The sequence below is a fragment of the Nicotiana tomentosiformis genome, chromosome 3 (assembly GCF_000390325.3).
Source record: "Nicotiana tomentosiformis chromosome 3, ASM39032v3, whole genome shotgun sequence".
NCBI lineage: Eukaryota > Viridiplantae > Streptophyta > Magnoliopsida > Solanales > Solanaceae > Nicotiana > Nicotiana tomentosiformis.
The window spans coordinates 23,559,631-23,575,088 of NC_090814.1; the positions used below are offsets into that span (position 1 = coordinate 23,559,631).

General features: G+C 35.8%; 1 protein-coding gene across 2 annotated transcripts; it reads right to left on the reverse strand.

Annotated features, from left to right (window-relative positions):
• Nucleotides 1–3,565: 3,565 nt before the first annotated feature.
• LOC104112938 (metal tolerance protein 4-like) lies at nt 3,566–11,622 on the reverse strand. Of its 2 annotated transcripts, none has more exons than XM_009622985.4 (7): nt 11,386–11,622; nt 6,394–6,566; nt 5,513–5,711; nt 4,875–5,053; nt 4,613–4,763; nt 4,214–4,347; nt 3,566–3,940 (listed from the first exon to the last, which is right to left on the reverse strand). In XM_009622985.4, the coding sequence occupies exons 1-7, from the start codon at nt 11,597–11,599 to the stop codon at nt 3,761–3,763; spliced, it is 1,230 nt and encodes a 409-aa protein (XP_009621280.1). In that variant the 5' UTR covers nt 11,600–11,622; the 3' UTR covers nt 3,566–3,760. The 2 variants fall into 2 exon arrangements, with proteins under 2 accessions (XP_009621280.1, XP_009621281.1); XM_009622986.4 differs by lacking the exon at nt 11,386–11,622 and adding an exon at nt 6,697–7,220.
• Nucleotides 11,623–15,458: the final 3,836 nt, after the last annotated feature.

Below are 15,458 nucleotides of genomic sequence, written 5' to 3' on the forward strand. Positions count from 1 at the left end.
GTTAAAAGAGTTGACCATAGTTTAACATTTATGTAGATGAATCCGGAATGGAATTTTGACGGTTCCAATAGCTCTGTATGGTGATTTTGGACTTAGGAGCGTGTCTGGATGTTGATTTAGAGGTCCGTAGGTCGTTTCAGCTTGAATTGGCGAAAGTTAGAAAGTTGAAGGTTTGAAAGGTTAAGAAGTTTGACCGAGAATTGACTTTATTGATATCGGGCTCGGATTTCAATTCGGAAGTTGGAATAGGTATGTCATCTCATTTATGACTTGTGGGCAAAATTTAAAGTCAATTAGAGTTGTTTTGGTATGAATCGGCATTGGTTTTGGAATTCAGAAGTTCATAGTTTCAATAGGCTTGAATTGGATTGCGATTCATAGAATCGATGTTCTTTGATGTGATTTTTGGCCTCGAGTAGGTCCGTTATGTATTTTGGAACTTGTTGGTATATTCGTACGGGGTCCCGGGGGCCCCGGGTGTGATTCAGATCTAATCCGGAACAAGTTTGGACTTGGTGCATTGGTGAAGCACTGCTGCTTCTGGTGCAATCACACCTGCGCATTTTGGGTCGCAGGTGTGGCGCCGCATAAGCGATTTTGATCTTGCCCGCAGTGAGGCAGGCCCATCTATCCCAATCGGGATGATAAGGACTTTCTCCTTCCTTGAATTAAGACTTGAATGAAGCAGAAACTCGAAGAAAATCTCAATAAAAAGAGTCTCGGTTCACTCTTCACCACTCTCGGCCGGGCTCGAAGCAGAAGGTAGAACATAATATCGCTTGTCGGTTCAAATCATCAAGCTATTACACAAGTCCAGCGGAGACAAAGAAAGAAGCCATTTTTACGGAAAGAGTAGAATGTGAGGGAAGTCTAGTCGACTAAGAGAAGAGAAAGAGGAATGTACCTACCAATCCAATAAGGAGATAGAGTGGAAGAAAAGGGAACCTTATTCTTAGTCAAAGTCTATTCAATATACCCCATAGTCTAGTGGTTAGGACATCTCTCTTTCAAGGAGGCGGCGGGGATTCGAATTTCCTCTCTAGATCGAGTTGCTAGCTTCTTGTCTACCAGTCTTGGATGTAGATTCTCGACGAATCTATAAACAAACTCGTGACTATGGTAGGGTAGTACGCTTTGTTCTCTCGCGACCCCTACTCTAATCAAAAGACTAAAGGCCCCTACTGAAGATAGGTCGCCAAACTACAACCGAGAGTTTCTCTATTCCAGCTGGGATTGCAGATGCGGTCAATGGCACGCAGGTGTGCCTCCGCAAGCGCGGACTTGTCTTCCGCAGAAGAGAAATTTGGAGGGAGGCCTTGGGCAGGACCGCAGGTGCGGTCGTTTTCTCTGCAGGAGCAGGCTCGCAGGTGCGAGTAGTAGTCCACAGAAGCGGAACCTCATTAAGTTGGAACCGCACCTGCGATGGTTTTTTCCCAGGTGCGACGTCGCAGATGCGACCCCTTGCCCGCAGAAGCGAAATCGCTAGGCAGAAATAGGGATTTTTCGAGGGTTTAATCTCATTTTTATTTTTGGACTTAGAGAGCTCGATTTGTGGCGATGTTTCGAGAGTTTTTCAAGGAAATCAGTGGGGTAATTGACTAACCCGATGTTGATTATATTACACGAATTTATTATTATTTTTATCATTTAATTAGTGATTGAGTTGGAAATTTGGGGAAGAATTTGTGAAGACTTCTTAGGCTAATTTTTGGGGATTTGAAAGGCGATTTGAGGTCGCATTTGAGTAATTGTTGTATGGTTGGACTCGTTATCGAATGAATGTTCGGATGTTATAATTTTAGCCGGGTTCCGAGACGCGGGTACGGGTTGACTTTTTGAGTTGACTTTTTATTTCTTCACAAAGATCGTAACTATATTATTCGAAATAGTTTCCTATAGTTTATATTTATGGTATAAAGTTATTTTGGCTAGATTCAAGCCGTTTGGAGTTGGATAATCGTGAGAAAGGCCTACTAGCGGATTGAGTTAGCGTGTTTTGAGGTAAGTGTCTTGCCTACTTTGTGTGGGGGGATTTTTCCTTAGGATCGGTGTTGGTTTGTGGAAATTGTGATGTGTGAAAGTCGTGTACGCAAGGTGACGAGTGTGTACACGGTCTAAATATAAAAATTTATAGGTTTTAGCTATGTAGATTCCTTTCATGCCTTAATTAAGTTATCTTAACATGATATTCATCATCATTAGTCTATCTTCACATACTCTAATTGTCTTATCTCGTATTTGTTAATTGTCTTTACATATTTAGTTGAAGTATTGTTTCATCTATTCCTTATTCATTATTTAACCGTCGAGTTCCTTACTTGAAGTTGTTATTTTTGGAATATCTTGTCATTAAAACTGGTATTGAGTTATAAAGGCAGTGATTTACATTGAAATAAAGTTGTAAAGTTGTGAAATACTATTCTTGTTGAGTTACTCACTTCCGGCTGTTGTTTTTGATACTCTTGTGCATATTGTGATTGAGTCATGTGCTACTTGTTGTAAAAACAATATTGTTGTTGGTTTCTTGGCAAGTTGTGATATTGGGCACTTGAGGTGCGATTTGTGCTACGTTGTGATATTGATACGCATGCGGTGGTATAAGGTTTTGGGGTTGAAACGCATGCGGTGAGACAAGGTGGGCTTGATACGTGTTGCTAGTAGGGAAACTACTAGAAGCCACGCGGTGTGATAAGGTGGGCTAAAACGCTAGATGCTATTTCGGAAAAAATAAAAAAAAATTCAAAACTAAATGCAAGGCTCCCACGGTGATATAAGAAAAGATTGTGAATTGTTTTGTGATTTGAGACTATGAGGCGGTACCTCGGTTGTGGCTCTTGTTGATACTTCTCTATTACTACACTTGTGTTTGGTTGTTTCGTTTCCTTGGCATAACATTCCTTGTTTTCTTCTATGATGTATTATTTGCCTTAGTCTAGTGTAGTTAATCTTGGTACATTTCTTACTTGTTTCATTTCCATTGTTATTATTATTACACAATCAATTACTCGTTCTGTTCTTATTTATTCCAGTAGGGTCTTGACCTGACCTCATCACTACTCTACCGAGGTTAGGCTTGGCACTTACTGGGTACCGTTGTGGTGTACTCATGCTACGCTTCTGTACATCTTTTTGTACAGATCCATGTACCTCCTATCAGTCCAGGCATCACTGAGGTGAGTCCAGTTTCGGAGACTTCAAGGTATACCTGCCGGCGTCCGCAGACCTCGGAGTCCCTCTCTAACTAGTCTATTTTATTCCCTTATCCTTTATAGACACTGATGTATAGGGGTATTCAGTACCACCCTATAGAGCTTGTGACTTGTATTCACCAGATTTTGGGGAGTTGCTTATGTTGAATTGCAAAGTTTCCATTATATTAGATGTTAAGTTTTGAGACTTTAATTATTATTTCCGTTAATATTGCATGTATATTAGGCTTACCTAGTCGAGACTAGGTGCCATCACGACATCCTATGGAGGGAAATTGGGGTCGTGACATAAATGACTCCTTAGAATATGCTATATGCATACTCAACCCGACAAAACCAAGTAGATTACTCAAATCTTAAGGAAATGTGAAGCTAATTAGGTGCTTCATAAGGGAAAAATGGAATTCTCCAACCATTAGTTTCCTTCTTTTCTGTATACATATCACAACGTCAGGCCTCACTCTTCATGATACTTCCACATAGCAAAATGGGCTCTTAATTTTACATTGTAAAAGTACTAAGAAATAACACGGAGTTGAGAGACTAGAATATTAAGGTGGGCTGTTGGGAATTCTACTCAAAATGGAGTGTTCTGGTTTGTGATCACACTCATAATCAAGATGGACAAAAGCACGTTCAACTTCTGGAAGTTCTTCAATCTTAATCTGAAGTGACTCTCCAATGGCATGGGCTTCTTTCAGTGGCAAATCTTCTGGGAGCTCTATGTCAACCTGTTACAAAACAGACAATTGCCAATTATCAGATTATGAAGGAAGTTGTCTAAATTTTCCAAAATTATACTACTAGAGAAGCTAATAATTTATAATGTTGAGCGGGGACGAGCTTAATTGAAGTGACATGGATAGTGAGTATTCATATAATTGGCTCCAACTTGCTTGAATTGAGACGTAGTTGTTTTCTTGCTCTCTTCAACCAATTTTATGAACTATTAAAAATTGAAAATTGTGCAGGAGAAAAGCACTTCAGAGTGGTGGACATCGCACCTCAACAAAGTAAAGAACTCCAAAAGTATAGGCTCGAACGGTATCAACTCTTTTTATCTGAGGATCATGCCTTAGAACAAGATATGTCAGTTTCTGTAGAAATTCAGGAGGGGCTGATTGTCCAACTAGAGAAACTGCAGGAGAGAGAAACATTCAAGTGTTAGCTAGGTAAATAGCAAATAAACATCAAAATCATTCACTGACCATTCCCCACAAAAGGGGAAAATTCTACTCTATAAGAGCCAAAAGATCCAAGAAGTATATCCAAGAATTGCAAACTGCAGCATTAGAGTTTGGGTGTATTATTTTTTGTTCGCGTAAGTTGATTACTTTCGAAACCAAAATCAAATTAGCATCATTTGTGAATGCATGTTAGCTGACAAAGGAAAAAGTAAGAACCTGCATTTTCCAGCACAGTTCCTGACCAATTTGTAATTGTATATACAGCAAGGACAATAGCACCAACAGGATCGATCCACCAATAGAATCGATCACCGAGAACAGCAGCAACCAAACCGACAACATTTGTTACCACATCGAAGTAATGATCCTGGATATCATGCATGGTTCCACAATTTGTCAAATGTTGCTCAATGGATGAAAGAAAGGATAACACTGCATTAAATGAGATTTTTCAGGAGAGTATATGGGGAAAAAGGACCTTTGCATATGCTCTAACTATCTTGTTTCCTGAACTTCTGCAATAAATCCATAAGACGAGCTTCACTCCAGTGGCTGTCAGCATGATTGCATATAGCCAAGCCAGTTGCTCCCCAGTCATCTTGTCTGAGGGTGTATCTTTTATCAGTTGTTCCACAGCCTGCACTAAGACTTGAAAGCCTATGCAATCGCAGATACTCAATTAGTGTGATAGGACACGATCACCATACATGCGCTGTCTAAATGCAGATCAGAATGAGACAAAAATGCAGACTTCCATTGTAACTTCTTTAGATTGTTCTTTTCCATTTCTTTTTTCACAAGGAGAGAAATCATGACCGATACAAACAATCATCTAGAATTGCTAATTCTCTTTAAACACTTCTCTTTGCAATTTTTTGTATACTTAATCTTTACACCACACTAAACCACCTAAATCCACAAAATATAAACTGCTAAGAAGTGGTTAGAGGTATTCGCCATCATTTTGCAATTCACAATGCTTCAATGGAGAACTTTTTGGTCGAACTTATTCTTATGATAGAAGTTATTTATCCTCTTCTTCAGTATCAAGGGTTATTCATGAATTCTAGACTGCCAAAATTAAGAGAAAGATATGACAGGTGAACCAGGACATACCAAGAGTAGCCATAACAGCAGCAAAGATGATAATCCCCACTGGTTGAACTCTTAACTTTCCTATAGGGTACTTGTAAATGTTTATGCTCTTCATTGACAGGTGTGTGAACCAAAGAATACCACCAGCCATTAGATCAAGTAGTGAATCCAACGTCGACGCTGCAATGGCTAAAGAACCACTTTTTACAGTAGCATAGATCTGCAAACAGTCCAAATTAACGAGGGTTCAGTTTGATTTAAGCAAATTTAACTACTCGTAGATGAAATATACAACATTTCTTTTCTCTACAAGGAACATTATTGGAGACAACTACCTACTGTCTCACAATGATCATTCAATATGTCATTAATGTCAAACTTACATGTGGTATAATTTGAGCAATAAAAAAATTAAGTAGCTAAACTAGCTATTGCAAACTTCAAACTACCCTGCCCTGAACCTGAGGGCTGTCTTCCTTTTCTTTGAGATAATAAACAGGATCTTGGGGATGTAGCCTAGAAGCCAAAAGTGGGTGAAAATCATGAGAGATCAATATTCAAATCTCAACAGAGATAAGAAATGATAGGTGATTTCTTCCCATTTGCCTAAACCTTAGTGAGCAGATGTAACCTGATACTTGTGTTAGTGGGATGTTGAATAGTTGAGGTGCGTTCAAGTTAGCTCAGACACTACCATTATATAAAAGATAAAAGGGTAGTCGGGTGCACTAAGCTCCTGCATATGCTATGCGTGGGGTCTGAGAAAAGGTCGGGCCACAAGGGTTAATTGTAAAAAGATAATACTCATAACAAAGAAATAAAAGGGATCCTGGGGTGTATTCAGGAGAAGGTTTGAGGCATTAAAAGTTTGCACAATAGAAACAATGAAAAAGAAGTTATACCTTAAAGGCAAGTAATAAGACATTTGCAAAATTGGAAATGTTCATTGCTCTTTCATGCTGTGCTTGATCTAGTAGGTCTTGTTCTTCATCAATGACATCAGCTGAATCAAGTGAGTCTACTTCCTCAAAGGACTTTAAAGTTGCAATCTGTCTTTCATAATATTCTTTCTCCCCTATTCATAAGATCATAAATAACTACATTAGAAGATGAGCTAAGAATCAAGCAACAAAATCAACATAGAAATTAGAACAAGAGATGAGCAAAAAGATGATGCACTTAGAAATGCTTAAAAGAGGCTTTACCTTCAATTAAACCAGTGGTTTTAGACAAGTCCAAAAGAAAAGGTTCTTCAGGATCAAGCCCTGTCTTAACCTTTCTAGGTAGTTTAGAGAAGAAATCACATCTCATAGAATTAACTGAGTTTCGACGCTTTGGTATGACATTTGGAACTTCATTCCTCAGCAATGCCTCTTCCACATCCATTTTTATTTGAAAAATCCCTTTATTTTCTTATCCAAAAATCAATCAAGAAAAGAAGTGGCAATGGATGGAATATAACAGAATTTTAAAAATTCAATTCCTCCGATCCTCAGATCAAGAAATCGAAACAGCCAGAAATGGGAATTATTTAGGGAAAGAAAGGACAGGGGATTTGGCATATGTTTCCCAACTTCCCTTTTCCTTTCTTTCCCTTTCCTTTATTTTCAAAGAGAGAAAAATTGGCTGTTGATGTGCTGACAAAGTGAAGGAGTTTGAAACATGTGAAAATGCGTAGATATCCAAATTTTCAGATTATGTTTTTGCTCTCAAAAATAGTGGCATGCATGAGAAATGTGACTTGTTTGGTCTTGCCTTTTTTTATCATTTTATTTTTCCTTTTTTGGTTTCTAAGTTGGTTAGGATTGAAACAAACACCTAATTCCTTGTACCCATGATTTTACATAAGGCGTGAATTACTATGACTCTTTCTGCATGGCTGTCCTCGTCTCTTGTCTCATTCATTTATTGATTCTAGTTTTTAAAATCCATACAATTAAGTTGGGTATAACCTTTTAATGACAGAAATGACTGATGATCATGTAATATCATTCGCACCGCGTAGGCCCTATTCGGGGAGCGCTATCTACCAAGAATTTTTTCATACTCAGGACTCGAACCCAAAACCTCTGGTTAAAGAAAGATTAGCCTCATTCGCTGCATAGATCCTTTTGTTGGTTTCTTTTTCGTTATTTTAACCCACCTTAAAGAAAAGTTATTAATTAAGAATGCTCTCTATTAAATTTAATGGTGTTTGATTTTTCCACGTGAATCGATTCTATTAAAAGAGAAGACACGACCAGATTAAGTTTTAGGAGTTCTAAATTTTAACCATTGGGTTCTAAAATTACTATAATTTGTACGTATTAAATAATTTTTTTAAGAAAGATACAAAGTTTGGACAAAAGTTACTCAGCCGGTCTTAGATTTCTTCTAAGTAGCACAAGAAAGAAAATTAAAAGTAAAATTCATCCCTCTATATATTATTATCCACGGTACATAGACTGTTAATTGACTACTGTTTTGGGAGATACCCATTATTAGGTACAAGCGGAATGTGTTATGACTAGTGTAATAATAAATTTATATAGTTACTTTTATAATCGGTTTAGTTCGGGTTTTTTCGGTTATTTTTTTATTAAAATCAAAATCAAATCAAATTTGATCGGTTTTTAAAATTTAAAACCAAAACCAAACCAAACCTAAAATGTGTCGGTTTTTTAGTCGGTTTGATTCGATTTTAGGTTTTTCGGTTTTTTATGAACACTCCTAGTTATGAGTCTTAACATTTTATAACTTCTTTGTATGTGCGTGTGTATGAATATATCTTTAATAACCCTTTTTCAATTTACGGGAAAATTACAGAAATAGGACTAGGAATAGTTACACGTATAGATACTCCTAATGAAGTTACACATCTATCTTAGAGAAAATAAAACTGATTTTTTTTTTTTTTTGTATGGCAGAGAATCTTACAAAATATGAGACCTTAGCTTTCAATATCAAACACCCACCCTCTTAAATGAACCAATGGGGTTATGCCTGGTTCATATAATTTGTTACATCAAATTAAAGGGTCGGACAGGTATTGGTCACTTCACTTGATTTATCAAAACTTTTTTTAATCATGAATTGGTTCTGTCAATTTCATGTGCATGTAAAGATTGATTAATGGTATTGTACTTAATTTCAGTAGTACTAGTACGACATACCTAACTCAATCTCTCAAATTATTTTGGTTATTATACATAATTATACACATATAATACATAAATTATATATATATTATAGTTTTATAGGTTATTTTTAGTTTAAGCGATTGGGTGACTGCTACTTAAGTTAATTCTTCAAAAGAATTCTATATTCCAATTAAATTAATTAATCAGGTGTAGTTGTTGGATGAAAAGTGGCAGCTCTACCAGCAAACTAAACTCTATTCTCTTTTTAATTACATTATTATTAGATTATTAGATTAGATTAGCTCCCTCCTACCTAATTCCTATTTGGAGACATATGCAATTGGCAATTTTTTATTTAGAGAGTTTAGCATGATAAAAGTCATTGTTTTTGAAAAATCTTTTTCAGTGTTTTGTTGGTGACTGAAACATATTTTTAGAAGAAAATATATTATAAAATAATAATAGTAACAATAAATCAGATAGTTTTTTCTTAGTTGGAATAAGTGATATGAAATTAAAAGTTAATATAGTTCTATGAAAAACGCCTTCCACCCATGAACGAGGGAAGTGAGCTTTCTCATTTTGGTAAACGAACACTAAAAAATGGCTTTCTCATAAAAAATATTTTGTTAAAAAATGACTTTTATCTTAAATATACCCTTAATGACTTTAATCATACTTAAAGATTGTGTCATCCAAATAAATTCGTGCCAGGTGTCACCGAAGTATACAAAAGGACATATCTGGAAAAAGCTGAACATAAATGAAACAAAGGTTATTTTCGTCATCGTAATTAATCAATTGTCACGCAAGGAAATGCCTAAATATGGAAAGTTGAAAGTTGTAACCTAAAATCAGGCAGGAAGCTTCGTATTATCTTTGACTTTTGATTTAAGCAAGAAAAACAAAATATATAGTTTATCTATCGATTTCGCAACGAAATTCTTATTACACATCTCTCGTTTGAGAAAATTCCTTTACACAATAACTTTTTAAAAGTGTGTCTAATACACATCATTTTTGTGCTTGACTAATTTTTCAGTTAACGTGAATGTCACGTACTAATAGGGCCGTGATATGTGTCATTGACTTTAAAAAGGGAAAAAATATATGTAACCCCATCTTCCCATTTTTTATCTTAAGCACCATTGTTGCCGCCACCATGATTGTTTGTGAGAAAATTTTCAACAACACTAAAATTCAATCACAATATCTAAACAACTAGTGAAAAAAATCGAGCAACAAATTAAGTTCAACAACCCAAAAATCAACAAGACGCAATTGTATTTTCAAGCTTTTTCAATACCCCAATAATGGTGGATTCTAGATGTTTTTACCAAACCTTCAATACTACTTTTAAATCTTTTAAATCTATCACAAATAAATGATTTTCACAATATTTGGATAATAAACCAACAAAAAATGCTCAATTTTTAGATTTGAAATTTTATATTCTTTCAAAAATTCTATATGGGGAAGAAGATTTGAGGGGGGGGGGGGGGGGGATATGAGGAAGAAGACCAGGGGGAGGGGAGGGGTTCCTGTGGGGGAGGGGAGACAAAATATGGAATTTTTTATGGGCTTCACCCGTATTTTTTGTGTGTAAATACACAAGTGCTACCTAGTCAAAATTAGTGTGTCTTAGTTACACTTTAAAAATATTGAGTGTGTAAAAAGTTTTTCATGAACGAGAAGTGTGTAACAAGGATTTCGCTGCAAGATTGACGGGTAAACTATGTATTTTTCCAATTAAGAATTTAAGATGCTTGTGATGAATACTGCCATTCAGACATTTGGTGAAGTAATACATGCATTTGACGATCGAATATTTCATTTTCATAAGTTTTCATTTGTCAGCATCACATGGTCCATAGAGAATAGATCTAACTTAGAAAATTATTGCATAAAAATAAAAGGCATACCTAATACTTAAAATAAAATAAACAGTGCATTAGGTCATATCCAGCATGCTAGGCTAAGATATGATTGCTATCTAACTTATAAATTTATTCGTATCTACAACTATAATCTCTTTATGAATTTATTAATGTCTACAATTGCAGTGATACGGGTCATTTTCTTTATTATAATTGCAACAACTTACTTATGATTACATGTGATTATTACGCCTTTCTTGACCCATAAATTGCATAATTTAGTATGTATGCCGAAATAAATACATACTCAAATCCGATATTTATGTTAAATTATATTATTTATCATAATTAAGTGATAAATAATAAATAGAAGTGAATACATTTTAATTTAACCACACAATCTTTTAAGGAGATCTCTTCGCCAATTGACAAACAATTGTGTGTTCACTGACCATAACGCTTACATAATAATTGTGTGTTCAATTTCCTTTACCCCCGCTTTCCGATCCCCAGATATAATGGATTTTTTTAAAAAAATTTAATAGTTCATTGATTAGAATTGTAATCTTGTATCATACAAATGCAAGTTTTGATTCTCATATATTCTTTCGTTCTCTGTTTCCTTCTCATATCCCAGCGAGAAATTTTACAAAGGAAAAGATCGGCAAATGAAATACTAGTAACTATGACTACACCTGTTCATTTTCCTTTTCAAAATTTCAACTCAATTAATTATCGCAAAGTCAATATGTAAGTTTAAAAAATTGCATGCAAATTGATAATTATTGACTCTATATGTCAAATAGTGCTGAAAACATGGCATGTTTCTTTTTTTTTGGTGTGGTGAATTAATCAAACTAAATTTTGGAAAAGAAATGGTAAAAAGAGAAGAACATACCTTGCAGCAATCCTTTAGCAGCAGAGAAATTAATAGTGAGAGGGTCTTCAAGATCAACTCCACATTTAACTTTCTCAGGCAATCTTTGAATGAAATCACCCCTCATTTCACTCACTGCTTTCACATTATTCATCAAATACTTGCCAAACCATCCATTTTTGTTCTCTTTTTTCATTATAAATGGCACTTTCACATCATCCTCATGCCTCTCCATTTGACCTCCAAATACAGAGAAAGGAAATGAAAACTATCTCTGGTTGGTCTTATGACTAAGTATATTTTATTTTTATTATATATATAAAAGGAAGGATAGATATTTATCGTTTTTTCCATTTGTTTTTTCTTTTTCCAAGTGGGATTGTCTGTAGTAGCATTTATAGTTACTAAATGCTTTCTGATCTATTTGGGCAACCAACGGGCACAGTTTTTTATTATGTACAACTAGATTCTGAACTATGTATATCTGCTCTATAGAAGGTGGAAGTGGCACCCACGGCCGGATCTACTAAGGAGGGTGGGGTGGCACGCCACTCGCACACCTCGGTCAAACTTTTATATATATATATATATATATATATATATATATATATATAAAATAGTATAAATAGTTAAAGTGGCACCTAATTTAACAACTGAACGTTTGGTGCTACGGCGAAAGACCATATGTTCTTCTTTTCTTTCTTTTCCTTGTTTTGTCTTTTCTTTCTTTCTCATTAATTGGTGCGGACTCTTTCTTTCTTATGGGTGCTTAAATTACCTCAAATGGAAGGTGTTAGGTATTCTTCAAAATTCACAACTGTGGATCCCGGCCGAAGTTTACGCTATGTGGAATTATCAGATTATAATTGTCCTATGCGATCATGTAAGTGAGGAAAGGCAAGGAATTTAAAGGTTCTAACAGTGTAAAGAAATTCGAACAAGAATTAAACTATAGATAATTAGTACAAGTCTTTAGAAGTTATCGGGTACAACTTAATTATTCTAAATTCAAGAGACGAAGTACGAACAATAAACATATAAAGAGGGGGGGGGTGTCCTAAACTTTTTAGCCTAAAAGATCACCCGTGCAACATAAATAATACTTCGCAACCTCCTTAGGGTAGGAGTTGCTCATATTATTTAGCGGGCACAAACTATCATCTCCTGCTACTAATTACTATGTTAAAGTTGTTTACTTAAAGCGTTCTAATTCAATTCTAGATCGTGTCCTATGCGTGCGCTACCCGTCCCATGCCTATGGTCCAGGAGGCTTTGGACCTACTATTTGGGTAGTTCTAAACTTCACTTAGGATGCTCAAAATGATAAAAAAAAACTAGGTGCACATTCAAAACATATAAGACTACACATAAAGACAATAAATGGCTCAAGTTAGCCTCCACACATAAGCAACAAATTGCACACAGGCAGATTCATACATCAGGCAGCAAACAGTTTCCGAATTAAGACGTGTTAAAATCATTAAATCCTATAGAAATGGCCTCTATGCGATTCTGATTTCTAGTATCGTAAATGCAGTACTGCAGCTTTAGACTAACAGATTTGCATATTAAAGGTATTACAACCTTATAGGCATGATATCTAAATTGTTCGCACAATGAGGCAGTAAGACTGTTTGAAAGCTCAGAGTTAACGACATTTCATTTATAGATATGCTTCTTAGACGAGTAACAGTATCCTACAGGCGGGATTTTTAATAGTTGGCATTCGAACTTTGATTTTATCATACTTTATCCCTATAGGCATGCCATCTAGGTAGGGCAGTATAATGAAAGCAATAAAAGCAGTTGATTAATTAGTTAAAACCCTATTGTCATGGTATCTAGATGAGCATTAACAAAGGCATGTATTATTACATCCTATAGGCATTCTGTCTAATGATTAAACAAGTAATTATGGGCATTTGATTCCTATAGACATGTTGTCTAATAGAGCACAGTAGTAGACATGAAAACATGTACAACAATTACTTAAACTAGCATCCTTTGGATAGTGTACAAGTATTAGACAAGTTAAGGTGTATAATTCCTATAATCGTGATTTCTATCAGTGTACAGAAATAAAGCACGTTAAACAAAATAGTAAATAAAGCATGTAGATCCTATAGGCATATTCTTTACCCTTTTATGCAAAAATAAAGTACACCCTTTCCCCCCCATTTTCACTAACTCTCCAATTATTTGTTTACAAATTATTACAGGCCCAAAATGAAATAATACATACTTAAAGATGATAAAATATAGACCGAAATAGATATAGGCCCCGCTAAGGCAATTACAGGCCCAATACAAAGTAACCTAGTCTTAACATGGAGGCTTTAACATGAGAGCCTAATGAGAATGTGACAACATAATAACATGCTAGTGGGTATAGTTTGGCAGGCATATCACTTAGTTAAACATGAGGCCTAGCATGGTGAGCATTGATCATAGCACAAAGACCCTAAAAGAGCTCGTGGTAGGTAAAAGCGTGTATCAACTCTAGGCTAACAGGACAAGCAAGCATCAGGATTCATGCCAGTTGACTATATATAAGAGAAGAAGCTAAACATTAAAATCTACCCTAAAAGTCTTAGGCAATTGTAAAGAGTACAAGATTAACAAGTCGAGGAGTACAATCATCAGAATTACAAATAGCAGAAAAACTTGTTTGGCTGGATATTAAGATAGTATTGTAACATGGGATTCACATGGTTATAGTCAGTTTGTAAAGAAACAGTAGATTATACATAAATGATTCAGCATGAAGAAGTTCATTCAAGCAAGTTCTGGGCAGGAGATGATCATCTAATAGTTTAAGTATAAAACCCAAGGAAAGGCATGAGAGGGGTCTCATAACAAATAATAGGTGATCAGAATAGTCAGAATCGTTAAAATTGCACACATATAATGGGCGTGCATCGAAGTTTAGAGATCAAACAGGTTCAGATGCTAGAGAAATACAAAGGCACAAAATAATTTCAAAGCAAACAAGAATACCAATAGAGGCAAACAATAGCATATCGATTCACAAAGGCCTAAATGACATGAGTGTACAAAGCATGAATACAAGTAAGAAAGAATAAAATTGCGAGTCTCAGTACTTACTAGTTTGAAGAACTAAAGAGCAAATAAGGTAGAAAACTAAATGCCAATAGCAGCTTGCTTATCAGTAGCAAAGAGAAAATGGCAGAAACCCTAAAATACTTAGTGTGCCAGAGTTCCCAAGGGTCTCAGATGAACCCCGGGCAATGCTCACACTGAGAGAGGTTAAACAATCAAATTCTGGTGGCCTTGGCTTTCAGCCAGCCAAGAGCCCCAAGTTACAGAATAGTGTAGAATGAATGAGAATAATAGTAGTTCCAGTGATAGTCGTTAAGCCTTGAAGGGGAACGGGGAAGGGGGATTTATATAGTAGTAGAAATTGAACGAACAAACATGAAAAACAATTAATCAAGCACAAATAAGGAAAAAAAATATCACATGCAAATCAGAATCATTAGAGGAGATGGAGAATCTCAAACTCTAGTTGGGTTCAATTGTCTGAAAATCGAACCAAAGGTGCAAATCGCTCCTTGTTGAGCGTATATAGACAGAATACCATCCAAAATCCAAAGATTCGAGTCATTCCAGTCCGATCTTGGAAGTAATACTTGCCAAAGTTAAGTAAGTGCCTAAGTGATATCATAAATGGACGACCAATAATGGGAGAAGGCTAATAAGGTAAGTAGATGTCGGAATCGGAGAAAAATCATGTAGTGGCTGCTAGGGTTTGCAGAAGAGAAGAGAAGGTTCGAGAAAGAATGGAGACGGCTGGTTGAGAAAAATGGCCTCTAGGGTTAGGGTGAGGGTTATATGGAGAAAGGACTGGTTTATTATGGGCCGTTGATCATTTAAGATCAACGACCAAGATCGAATAGGAAATGGGGCGAGTTAAATGTAACGGGTCGCGACCGGATTTAAAAGGGGTCATTTGGTTGGGCTGCTGAGGGGTTAAATGGAATGGGCCAAGTGCCTTGCGCCTGTTTTGGTCCGAAAATTAGCCCTATATTGGGCTATAAATTAAATATATGAAATTTGTTAAAATAAAATTTATA